Source organism: Chlorocebus sabaeus, chromosome 11, assembly GCF_047675955.1.
Source record: "Chlorocebus sabaeus isolate Y175 chromosome 11, mChlSab1.0.hap1, whole genome shotgun sequence".
NCBI classification, from domain to species: Eukaryota; Metazoa; Chordata; class Mammalia; order Primates; family Cercopithecidae; genus Chlorocebus; species Chlorocebus sabaeus.
Genome location: NC_132914.1, coordinates 77,412,285 through 77,425,803, shown reverse-complemented (window position 1 = coordinate 77,425,803; position 13,519 = coordinate 77,412,285). Strand labels below are relative to the sequence as shown.

Here is a 13,519-nt window from a genome sequence, read left to right as displayed (position 1 = left end):
TAAAGAACTAAACCCATCAAGTCTCTGTCTAGTTCATTTTATTATGTGTGCTGTGAAGCAAGAAAGACAGGCTTTTACATCTCAAACTACCCTGAGAGCGAAGGTTAGCCCCTTTCAAGCAAATCAAAGGTCAAGTTCCCATGTAAGGAATCTCTGTCCCAGATGATGAGAACCAGAAATACACAAGCTGCAGATGATTCTGTTGATGGAGTTTGGTGTTGGCTGCACATCCCATCAGCTACTCTTCCAGGAGCAAACACTCTATTAAAGAATAGGGTCTCTCATGCCTGTAATCCCAGCACTCTGGGAAGCCAAGGCAGGCAGATCATTTGAGGTCAGGAGTTTGAGACCAGCCTGGCCAACATGGTGAAACCCCATCTCTACTAAAAACACAAAAATTATCTGGGTGTGGTGGTGCATGCCTGTAGTCCCAGCTACTCGGGAGGCTGAGGCAGGAGAATCGCTTGAACCCAGGCAGTGAAGTTTGCAGTGAGCCGAGATTGTGCCATTGCACTCCAGCCTGGGTGACAGAGTTAGACTCTGTCTCAACAACAACAACAAAAAGAATCAGGACTATCATTAACTTGAGGGATCAGGCAAAGCATAAAACTCCAAGGGAGACTCCTGCTTTTGAAGAGAATGATTAAACATTTCATTTGAGGTTTGTATATTAATCCTCAGGCTCAATTACAAATGACACATTCTTTGAAACCTATGCTGCCAGGCGTGGTGGTGGACACCCGTAATCCCTGCTACTCTGGAGGCTGAGGCAGGAGAATCACTTGAACTCAGGAGGCAGAAGCTGCAGTGAGCCAAGATCACGCTACTGCTCTCCAGCCTGGGCGACAGAGCAAGACCGTCTCCAAAAAAAAAGAAAAAAGAAAAAAGAAAAAGAAACCTATGCTTAAATTTTGATGAAGCAGAAGCCAAAGTCACTACTGTCACCAAAAATATTATTTCTTTCATGGAAAGAAAAATTATAAAATTGTCCCAACAAATTATGTTAAAAAGAGGAAGCAAGTAACTGTGAACTCTAACCCTAATTTTACCATCGTCTCCTAAGTGAGTTTTAAAAATGCAAATGAATCAGTGAAAAAAATTTCCTCTAATAAGGAGAGAATAAGAGGCAACTGGCAAAACTCAAGCAGGAAGAATTTAACACTTGAGGAGAAGAGAGAACATCTTAATTCCCAGAAGATAGTTATATAATTGATCATTTGACCACAGTTCTGCCAAAGGCAAGAATTTGAAAACCGTATGATTCCTCTCCGCCTTAAGATCCATTGATCTAAAATGTCTCTTTACTTTTAAAAATGCACAAATCTCCAAGTATATCTTAAGTGAGGAAAAAATATGCTGTTTTAACTTAGTCCATAAATACAGGTTTAAAAAAAAAATGATGTTCTTCATAAACTTAAAAGCAGTTTTTTCCACTAGGGGCACATCTATATTTACAGTTTATCTTAGATCACAGTCTTGCATTTTTCTGATGAAGAGATACTAAATATTTAGATAAACAAATGTATTGCCTTTAAAAATGTATTTACAGTCCTGCTTATTCTCCTGAAAACAAGTATCAAATGAAAACTGGTGAGGATCATTGTTATTTTAAACACAACAATGATAATTTCTATTTCATAGTTACCACTCAAATTAAATTTCAAACTACCATCAGCATTCTTCTTAATGGAAATGGGGAATTGGTAACAAAAAATAGGGATCAAGTAATTGATTCACAAAAAAAAAAAATAGTTTCTGATATTCAGTGACATCTTCCCTGGTCATGCAGTTATCAGGTTTGTCTAAATGTTTGGCCCTAGTTATTCTCAGAAACAATTCAAATTTCTCTAAGAAGTGAACTTAAATTATTACTAAGTATTATTACCATCCTGATTCACTTTCCTTCATGTGGTTTATGGAAACAGTAAATACTTGATTCAACATATCCCCCAAAGGGATTTTCTGAGAAAGCAAATATGAAAACCTAAGTATAAACACTGACCTTTTATTTTGCTCTCACCCCAATTAATAGCATCATGGAAAAAGTATCTCGGAGAAGTAGCTTCAAACTTTGAAAGAAAGAAATGAGAATGCAAGAGAGTTAAATTATTTAATTCAAGCCAAACATGCAAATTGGCACATATAGAAAATAACTACAAATGCAGAAGTGATAAAGTGCTGACTTTATACTTTCTGGGGTTATTGAGGCTTATCATCTCCACAAGGCAGAAAGGGTGCCTCTGAGGTCGTGGTGAGAACACCTCATTCAAGTCTTGGTTTTGCCTCTTACATGACTTTGACAAGTCGTTTACTTTGTCTGCTCTCTGTTCTGTTCTCACTTCCCATCCTCCCTCCCCTTCCCATCACCCACTCTTTCCCCCAGCCCCCAATCCCTCCACCTACCTCACAACCTCATGAAAGGAGCCTGGTTTGAGTCTAACCTCTGGAATTATTGACTGCTTTGACTGCAGAAATAGCAGTTCTCTGACACTTCCAGGTGCAGAAAGGTTTGGAAAAAAAAAATGTATGGGGCTGACAGACCTACAGACGGTGATGTCCTGCCTGCCTGCACACCAGTTGGTAAAGAAAACATCCACAGAACCATCTGCTGTTTCGGTGCCAGTGTGTTACCTTCAGGCTCCAAAGAGCTGACTGACACACTTTAAAGTTCATAGAACGTTTAAATATATCTTTTTACAGAGCCCAAGGTAGTTCAGAATAGTGGTAAATAGCATGAATTTTGAATCAAACGGAGTTGGATTAGAATCCTGACTCCGTAATTACTTACCTTTAGGCAAGTTTCCTAACCTCTTAGTGCCTCTGTTTACTCATCTGTAAAAGGGGAACAATAATGGCACTTCCCTTGTTGTATAGTTAGGATAATGAATTAAAGCCATGTACGTAAAGCTTACATACATAATGCCTCACACAGAAAATTAGCAATAAAGAGATTTATGTCAATCAATCTAAGCAATCCAGATGAAATGTTAAGGTTTTTAAAAGATCTATATGGCTTAGTAGCAAATAGTTGTGGCTTACTAAAACTAATTGATTGTGGATTATTATTCCAACTCCATAGCAGTTGAGTGTATGGGCTGGGGCAACATTCTTTCCAATAGTACTTATATTTCACCAGAATAAACACACCCAAAACTTGCCAAATAATTGTCAAATTAAGTAGTAGATGATATTAGAAAAACTGAAGAAGGGGGAAAGATAAGAAGGATGGGAAAATGAGCCATGTGACTTCAGGAACAAAGTTGTTTCTCAGAAGATTCTAGTCTCCCTTATGTTAAGTTTTATTCTGACATTTTCCATCTCAGTACTTTTTTCTTTAACAGGAAAATCTATCCAAGCTATATCTTTTTTTTTTTTTTTTTTTTTTTTTTTTTTTTTTTTTAAGAAATGGGTCTCGCTAAGTTTCCTGGGCTGGGCTTAACTCCTGGACTCAAGCGATCCTCCTGCCTCAGCCTCCTGAGTAGCTGGGACTGCAGGCGCACGCCATCATGTCAGTCCACGCTATATAAAAGACACATTCTCTCACTCTTTGAAGATTTCTTTCTAAACTCTGCCCCACACAATGGTCTCAAGTTCACTGTCTCCTGTTCTCAACACTCCCAGGTTTTATCCTCACTGTTCAATCTCCCCTTTTTGTTCTTGCCTCTGCCTTCAAACTAAGTTAGACGCAACAACAGTCTATGACCTCGATTCCTTCAAGACAGCAAGTCTTATTCTCTCTTCAGCCACGTTGCTTCTGGCTGCCTAAATCTGACACAGCCCCGGATATTACTGGACACCAAAACCTTCTTCCTTTGGCTCCGAAATGATTTATGTCTATCCCTTTAATGGAAGCCAATCATCTCTGATACTCATTAAAAGTGTATAATGACTTCTACTCTACCTCATAGGGCCTATCGCCTTGAACAAATTATTCAACCAGCTCAGCCTCAGTTTCCCAGTCTATAAAAGTACCTGCCTCACAGAATTGTGAGGATTCAGTGAAATGATGTGAATGACACACCAAGAATAGTGCCAGGCACATAATAAGAGTTGTAAACATGCAGGCCGGGTGTGGTGACTCACGCCTATAATCCCAGCACTTTGGGAGGCCGAGGTGGGTGGATCTCCTGAGGTCAGGAGTTCGAGATCAGCCTGACCAACATGGTGAAACCCCATCTCTACTAAAAATACAGAAAATTAGCCAGCGTTGGTGTTGTGTGCCTGTAATCCCAGTACTCAGGAGGCTAAGGCAGGAGAATAGCTTGAACCCAGGAGGCGGAGGTTGCAGTGAGCCGAGATCAGGCCATTGCACTCCAGCCTGGGCAAGAAGAGTGAAACTTTGTCTCAAAAAAAAAGGAAAAGAGTTGTAAACATGCTACTTGTTTTTACTATTAGGCAAAAACTGAAAACACTGGATAACACTAGAGGAAGATAAAAGTATATAATTTGTTTTTCGCTCTATATCCTTTAACCTAACTCAATCTACATCTTGTTTATGGAAATTAGAATGACTCCCTAGGACACCACCTTTCTGGCTACAACAATATCCTATTTATCCAGCATCCCATACATCATAATACATTTCACCAAGGCTAAAGTGTGACATGCAGATTTTGTTTATTTATTGACATATTTGAAGTCAGAATGGCATCTTACATTTATAATTGGAGCATATTTATTTTTTATGTCATATAAATAATGGCAAATGATTGAGGTTGTCTTGGATTCAATGATCCAGTTGCAGAGAAATGACTTCTTCACCAGACTACCTCCATAACAGATGGAGTTTCTAGGTAACAGGCACTGCTATTCTTGTTTCTATCTCTAGCACTGTCCTTGGTATGTCATCAACAAATACCAACTTAACTGAAAAAAGAGACATGGTTCAAATGGGAATCTGTCTCCCAAGGGTGTTTAGAGCCAAGACTGCAGCAGACTTTGTTGTTGCCTCTCCTCACATCCTCTCAGCCCACCTCTGAATTCACCTTGGAATTCATCTGGATTTCTGTGTACACTGAAAGCCTCCAACTTCAGCACTAGGTTCTTTCTGCCTTTGCCTGACGGCAGAGTCCAAGCAGAAAAGACTATGGAAAGTGCCTTCCTGGAGATTTTAGGCTCTCCGGAGGCTTCCCTCAACCTAGAAATTTTTCTAGGACACATTCTACATGGTTCAAAAGTCTCCAATAAGACTGAGTTCCAGCTGCCTACAGCAGAAAGCCCCTCATTAATACACCCCATATTTTATTTTCTCCCTTCTTCACATCATTTTCCTTTCTCCTTTATTTGTACACTATAAATGACCTGCACCTAAGTCTATGTCTTAGGGCTTGCTTTCAGGAAAGGAATTTTTGGAATGTAATGCAAATGCAAAAAAGTCCCAGGCAGTAGGTGCATGTATTCACATGACTGATAAAAGAGGACAGCCCATCCTTCCTCCTTCCTGATTACACCTCCGCAGGACGGAGAGAAGCCCAGGGAAATACAGTCTTTGGATGGGAAATCACTGCAGCGCACAAATACACTATTTACAGAAGTCTGCATCTACCCTCTCTTGCTCACCTCATTGCCAACATATTTCTGAGTCATTATTTGCACACTTATCTACCTATTGATGCTCTGTTTTCCTAGAGCAGAAGAGTGAATCTATGGATAAGAATGGCCTTGTAACACATGAAATTCCAATTCTAAACAGTGCAGTGCAAGATTATGACCTCATTGCCCGCTGTTGAAACCTCTTCTTTTAAAAATTGTTCTGAAAATAAATGATTTTGACAGGTTTTCTAGCCTTAGGAAGTAGAAGTACAAGTCTCCTGCTCTTCATTCTTGCTAAAAGGGAGTAAAGTATACAAATCCTGAAAACATCTAAATGGACAACAGTATAACCCCAATTTGACACTTAAGTATATCAGTACACAAAACACTTTTTAAGAAAAATAAAAATGTGTTTCCATTCCATAGACAATCCTTTGCCTATTCTGGTATGAGAGGCGCTCCAACCAGAGTGGTTCCACCTTGAATAGGGGCTGGGTAAAATGAGTCTGAGATCTGCCAGGCTGCATTCCCAAGAGGTTAGGCATTCTTCGTCACAGGATGAGATAAGAGGTCAGCAGGACTAGTGTCATGAGATACAGGTCATAAAGACCCTGCAGTAAAGAAGCCGGCCCAATCCTGCCAAAACCAAGATGGCAATGAAAGGAACCTCTGGTTGTCCTCACTGCTCATTATACTCTAGTTATAATGCATTAACATGCTAAAAGACACTCCCACCAATGCCATGACAGTTTATGAATGCCCTGGCAACATCCAGAAGTTACCCTATATAGTCTAAAAGGAAGAAGAACTCTTATTTCCGGGAAATTCCTGTCCCTTTCCTGGAAAAGTCATGAATAATTCATCTCTTATTTGCATATGATTAAGAAATAACTACAAGTATACTCAGTCAAGCAACTTATGCTACTGCGCTGCCTATGGAGTAACCGTTCTTTTATTCCTTTACCTTCTTAATAAACCTGCTTTCACTTTACTCTGTGGACTTGCCCCAAATTCTTTCTTGCATGAGAATGAAGAACCCTCTCTTGGGATCTGGGTCAGGACCCCTTTCCAGTAACACTGGTACAAAAAAAAAAAAGGTCTCTACTCTTGATAAGAATAAATCAGTTCTGTCTTCTAACCAGACACAACAGCATATCAGATCTGTCTTCTATTTAACTACTAATTCTCTTCAATTAACACTATAAAATACACAAATTCAGACATCTATCACAAAATACTAATAAAAACTATTTGCAATTCAACATTTAACAAAGACTTCCTTGAATATTTAAGCTGCTTGCTATGTAAATACTCAAATCATATTCCTTTTCAAAGAAATGCCTTTGCTAAGTTAGGATTCTGTATTTTACCATCCATCTTTTATAGAGAAATATTTTTAAGCCCATTCATTTGAGCATTCCAACCAGTTTGAAGAAATTGCAATTATCCAGTATCCTTCATAAGAAGGCACCCGAGCAAGAAGCTCTCAAATGCAGTGTTACACTGTCCCTCCAAAAAAAAACGTTACCCATTCAGAGATACCCACAATTTAGATTTATCAGACATTATAAAAACTTTCTGTCAGGACATCAGGATGTATCTCCTGCCCTTTTGCAGTACTTAATTCATATTATTTACACCTTTTTCGGCCCCTTTTTCCATGTACATTACACTGTTGTCATTGTCCTAACTGATACTGTGCTTAATTTTTAAACTACTTCTAATTTTCTGGCAAGTGCATGGGATTAAAAGCCTCAAGTCTATTAGTAGGTAACTGAGCTGAATAGCAAAAAGAAATGTATTTTATTCCAAACAAGTCGATGTGACCTGAGCATGAATTTGATGGTCGTAGAAAAGCAATAGAGGTTACTTTGCTTCTTCCTCCTCCTTCCTATCTTGTTCTTAGCATTTTATTCCCCTCCACAAAGGTCTCATTGTTGAAGTGACAGCAGAGTCCAACACAGAATGGATTATTTCTGTGCCTCTCTCTCCACCTGAAGCATAACCTACCTGTGCTGCTAAAAGAGCTCTTTTCTGTCGATTTTCATTAAACCCGTTTCTGGAAGAAAACAAAAAGAACTTGTATAGTCAAAGGCCCCTAGGCAACCTGAACAAGCCTTTCCCAAGAGAGAGCTGGTGTTTTCCTCCTGATTTCCATCACTTTATCAAAGAGGTCTTTCTTGGTTTAACATTTAAAAGGTCCTCCCCCCCTTTTCTGGAAGGGATAGATTTGGGTGGTGGTGCTGTCTCATTTTACAAAATTCAGGAGTGTCCCCAAATTTCTCCAGTCTTTGATGTAAACTGACTTTTAGGAAGGAACTTTGAGATAGAAAAATAAACAAAAGAGTGTAACATTGTAGCACCAACCCTTGCAATATTTTCTCCACATGATTTTGCAAATCTAGTGAGGTCAGTATTTGTACGTTCCCTTTTTTCAAACATAGTGCTTAATTCTCTCCTGTGCTATGTCATAAAGGGCAAGTTAACATTAATGTAAGTAAGAACATCAAACTGCAATTTATCAAAATCAAATGGCTAATAATTCACTAAGGTATATATTTGCTTTATAATGTTTTCTGTTTTTGTGTTATATTTATCAATAAACATTTTATTTTTAAAAAATCAAATGGTGAATAGAATTCTACTTTTTATTAAGTGGATCAGTTTAGTCCAAAAAATGATTTTTGTTATTTACTGCTAAAACAATTTTTTATTTTTATCATTAAAAACTGTGTGACTCTGCTAAAAATGAACATAATACATTTGTTATCAATAATGTATATTAATAATAATGTAAAGGATAATATTATGGAATATAACTTTTTATTACAAACCTTTGAAATGAAAGTAATATCTTTTTAGTACCAACAGCCACCAAAGACTCCCCTCATAATTAAAATGAAAACAAATACTTTGTAATTAAAAGGAAAGGAAGTATTTTCATAAATAAAGAAATGAATGCTAGATCATTTTTAATCTGTAGAAATGTTTTTTAAAGTATATTTCACGCTTTTTTGTAAAACATTTCACTTATTTTTTTCAAAAGCAGATCTAGTCGCCTGCTGAGATTTGCTCATTCCCATTAACTTTATGTTTTAGAGGACACAAAGAACAAGAAATACTCACTTTGATGTTCCCATCAATATAGATGATGCACAAATATATTCTGCCAGAGACAAATATATAAGAATGAAAAAAAATTATCCAAATATGTTGGCTACATGTTCTAGTTGTTTAAAAGAACATTTTAACCTAAATTCTAAAATTCTGATTGAAGTTTGCTGTTATTTTTGCATTTTTTAGAGGGATTTGACCAGCAAATTTCTTGTGAGACACTGAATGACTGATAAGCTAAAAAGAATGGGCAGTATACATGGATTTACACAGAGACACCATGCAATTGAACAGGCACTAGTCTTGGAATCAGAGATCCAAGTTTTAGTTCTAGTGCTACCACTTAGTACATGCCAAGCTTAAACAAAATACCAAGCACACCATAAAATGATGGTGTTGGACAAGTTATCTGTAAAGTCTCCTCAGCTCTCAAGATTCTGTGACGTCGTTCTCCTTGGGGTTTCAGTTACAACTGGAACTGGAAAATAGCACCTTTGACCTCTGTAGTCTTTTGTACTTAAGCAATTTCTCCAATTTCGTCTACAAGCTCCAAAGCATACAGACCTTTACAGGGATTAAAAATCAACAACTGAAAATAAATAAATCCTTTCCCCATTTTGTTAGGTATGATAAAATGCTTATCTATTAAAAATATATAATATGTATTTCATGAATTTAAAATACTCCAAGAAAAAATGTGTAACAGGGTAAAACTAGTTCCACAAAATGCTGATAGTTATGGAACCCGGGTGAGGGCAACGTGAAGGTGTGTTATTTCATTTAAATTTTGTGTATGTTTATAAGCTTTCCATAACAAAAAAAAAATCAAATAGCAAGAAAATATATTAATAAAATTACTATAAAAATAATTAAAATCAATTTTTAGCCCCAGATGTTAGTCATTCTTAAAACATTTTTTTACTATTCTTTGGGCTGATGGCATGAAGAAAGTTTAAGTACTCAATTGCTCTTAGTTTATTATAAAATTTCAAATGTTTAAATTGCAAATAGACAATTATTTTAAATCATAATTTAGAAGAAAAAAGTTAGAATCAGAGCTTCTTCTAATACAATTGCATATCATGATAAAAGCGTGATTTTTAACCAGTCATTTAAAAAAGATTCAAGAAATGAAAACTAAAAGGTTCTAATACAATTGCATATCATAATAAAAGCATGATTTTTAACTAGCCATTTTGCAAAGACTCAAAAAATGAAAACTAAAAGGTCCAAATTATCTACATTATTAAGAATTTTTTTAAAGGTGATCTGAGTATCATTTAGTACAATTCATTCTAATGACTTCAAAGTGCTTTATAAGGGAAAACTATTTGTATAAATTGTAAGAGAAACAAAAATACAATAAATTAACATAAACATTTAATCTGAGTTCTTACCTTGTAATGAAAACAGCAGTACATGAAGCGAGAATATACTCCAAGGTAACATTAAATTGAGTTTTCTTACAATGTTCATTTCAGTGAAGCCTTTCTCCCTGAAATGTAACCAAATTGATGGTCTTTATTATGACGGCATCTTAGAAGTATGCATAGTTGTAGTGTACTCAAATTCTAATAAATATAGCTATGTAATAAAGTAATTCAAAAAGGAATTCCAAGCTTTCCAACTACATACAGCATCTGAAGCTTTAGAACTTGCAGGCAACCCTTTGGCTGAGTCTCTCATTAGTGATGCATGGCAGCTTCTTACCTGAGCCCGTATTAGTTACACCCACACCTGCACATCATAGGCCTTTTTAGCCTATATCAACCTTTTTACCTTCTCAAGACAGCAGCATTAAAATAGAAAGAAACACCTCTTGAAATCTCCCGAAGCCATAAGAGATAACCATTATTCCTAATTGTTGATCTAATCTTTGCATTTTATAATTGTATTCAAAAAAAATTACTGTCCTTTGAAAAAGGGTAAAATAAAACCCTGTCCATCTTTCCTAGAATGTCTACATGTTCTTTAAGAATTAAAAGTCTGCTTTAGGAATTAAAAAGTACACTAAAACTACATGCATGTATTTTCAAGTCCCATTACAGTATAGTTTAAGTTGACATGATCATGGGCCCACAGACATTTCTGTTAAACGTTCTGCAACAAAAGTAGCAATTTTTTAAAAGACATAATATTCTATACTTGACTTTAAAAAGAAAATAAAGTAACTCACCCAGCCCTGAAAACCTTCCCTTCACACCCTGTTTTTCCATCCTCTGTGACAAATATCCAATTAAACAACAGACTTAATATTTCAGTACTAGGAGCACTCTTCTTTAACAGGGACTGACTGCTTACATTGGCATGAGAAAAGAGCTCTAATATGTCATAATGAACTTTATAGATCTGAGCTCCACACATTAGTGAAAACCATTCTTATATAGTGGGTGCACATTTCTACAGCAGATCCCATGAGTTAACTGCACTATTATCAAAGTCATTTAACAGACAGGTGTGCAGTAGTAAGGAATGTCTAACCACACAGAAGTACTTTATGAAACAAAAAGGCACAGCAGTTGTTAATATCCTGTTGTGCCCAGACAATTCTCCTGCAATGACTTCTGGGTCTTTTCTATTAAGTATTCTTGATATCCTAACTAATGTTACATGGTCCAGTGTTCATTATACAAACAGTTTCCTGTTTGTGTTCCAAATCCAATAATCATTTACTCTTGCTCTAGATGACCTTAATTCCTTTCCATTGCTGAAGTAATAGCTAATTCCATGAGCCAACAGATGTTTGTCTATAAAGGAAAAAGTTTAAGCATGAAAATACAAACAAATTTCACTAAAATTATAAAGTAGCTATGTGCCTGTCCCCCCTCCAGCACACACACACATACACACACATTCACACTCATTTTGAATTTTTAATTAATAGGTTTAATTAATTGAAGTACAGTATGTGTTTAATATTATTTATTGAAAGGTTACTGGTGTATTACTCTTGAACTAATTAGACAATCATATAAGTCTAACATAATTAACCTATGTATAGTTACATTCTAAATATTAGTCCAAGATACATATTTACTCAACCACAAGCAAAAGTATAAAATATCTTAGATTCTTGAGAATATGTGACTACAAAGTAAATTAAAAGGCTAAGGTTGAAATCTGTTTAGAAGACAATACTTTTCCCCAACAAAATATTTTTAATTAAGGGATTTAATTTTGTTTATGCAGAATGTTTATTGACTCTTTCTGAAAAGAGTTGAAATGTACATAACCAATATGCATTACTAAGTCTGCTCATTATTTTACAATAGTTTCTCCTGTCTTCACAGTTTCCCATATAACTTAACCTACAATATGAAAAATCTATAAATCAACTTCAGGATTATTTTTCCTAATCTACTAACTGTTTGACATTTTTGCTTGACTTAAAAATTTCCAAAATTTAGGGCTGGGTGTGGTGGCTCAGGCCTGTAATCCCAGCACTTTGGGAGGCCAAGGGAGGCGGATCACCTGAGGTCAGGAGTTTGAGACCAGCCTGACCAACATGGAGAAACCCCATCTCTACTAAAAATACAAAACAAAATAACCAGGAGTGGTGGCACATGCCTGCAATCCCAGCTACTTGGGAGGCTGAGGCAGGAGAATCGTTTGAACCCGGGAGGCAGAGCTTGCGGAGAGCAGAGATCGCGCCACTGCACTCCAGCCTGGGCAACAAGAGTGAAACTCCATCTCAAAGAAAAAAAAAAGAATTCCAAAAATAACAGCCATATGGAAAAATTTCAAGCATAAAACAAAGTTAAATTTTATAGTTCAATAAAATAAACATTTTTATAATAATTATAGTTATTTCTAATACTATTAGAACTTAGTAAAAAAGGGTATTAGGCAGCAATGTTAAGTCATATGAAAATTATGTGTTTCTGATACAAATTTTGGTATTTTTATGTACTTAATTAACATGTAGTAACTCCAAACTTTTCATCTCAGGTTTCATAGAGTATCTTTAAAGTTGTTATTCGAAAGCATCACAGTCATTTTCACTGAATAAAGTTGAAAAGTGCAAGCCTGTATTACTTGATGTTTTTATGACTATTTTTCTGTTTTGAACTATATGTATTTAAAAACTGTTGTTTTGTCTGGTAGAATTTGGCTGGGCACAGTGGCTCACGCCTGTAGTCCCAGCACTTTGGGAGGCTGCACTTCAGTTCAGAAGTTTAAGATTAGCCTGGACAACATGATGAAACTCTGCCTCTACAAAAAAATAAGTAAATAAATAAATAAATAAATAAATAAATAAATAAATAAATAAATAAATACAGAACAAATAGCTGGGCATGGTAGCATGCTCCTGTAGTCCCAGCCACTATGGAGGCTGAGGTGGAAGGATCATTTGAGCCCAGGAGGTCGAGGTTGCAGTGAACTGAGGTCACACCACTACACTCCAGCCTGGCAACAGAGCGAGACCCCGTCTCAAAAAATAAATAAAGAAAAAAATAGTAGAATTTGTAAGAGGAAGCCTCAGGGTTGCTATTATTTTATAGATAGAGCTTTGATGTATGTCTTCTCTCTGCTCCTCTTCCATCCAGGCTCATAGTAGGAAAAATGTTAGAAAAAGAGAATGAACAATGGCAAAGAGAACAGTAACAAAAATCCCAAGTCCTTTTTCAACTAACTACATTATGAACTCGATACATGAAATGGTAGCCTGCGTGAAAATAAGCAAAATAGACTTCCTTAAATAGCTACAATAGAAGAGAGTTTAGATAAAAGATTAGACTCAGAGCCACAAAAAATGGAATTTATGTAATTATTACTGTCAAAACATAATTGACAGCTTTTATATTTCATTCCACCCTGACAAAGGAACTTTGGCAAAAAGTAAGCCAGCCACCAGCTTGTGAAGAGATATTAA

At 36.3% G+C, this 13,519-nt stretch overlaps 1 protein-coding gene across 2 annotated transcripts in view; it reads right to left on the bottom strand.

The window, feature by feature from the left end:
• OTOGL (otogelin like) overlaps positions 1 to 10,122 on the bottom strand; it is a 170,997-nt gene extending 160,875 nt beyond the window's left edge. For both annotated transcript variants that reach the window (XM_008004119.3, XM_073020969.1), the window contains exons 1-4: positions 10,044 to 10,122; positions 8,659 to 8,698; positions 7,543 to 7,591; positions 2,003 to 2,069 (exon numbers count right to left, since the gene is read on the bottom strand). In XM_008004119.3, the coding sequence (XP_008002310.3) occupies positions 2,003 to 2,069; positions 7,543 to 7,591; positions 8,659 to 8,698; positions 10,044 to 10,122 (235 nt within the window). The remainder of the gene's footprint in view (positions 1 to 2,002; positions 2,070 to 7,542; positions 7,592 to 8,658; positions 8,699 to 10,043) is intronic.
• Positions 10,123 to 13,519: the final 3,397 nt, after the last annotated feature.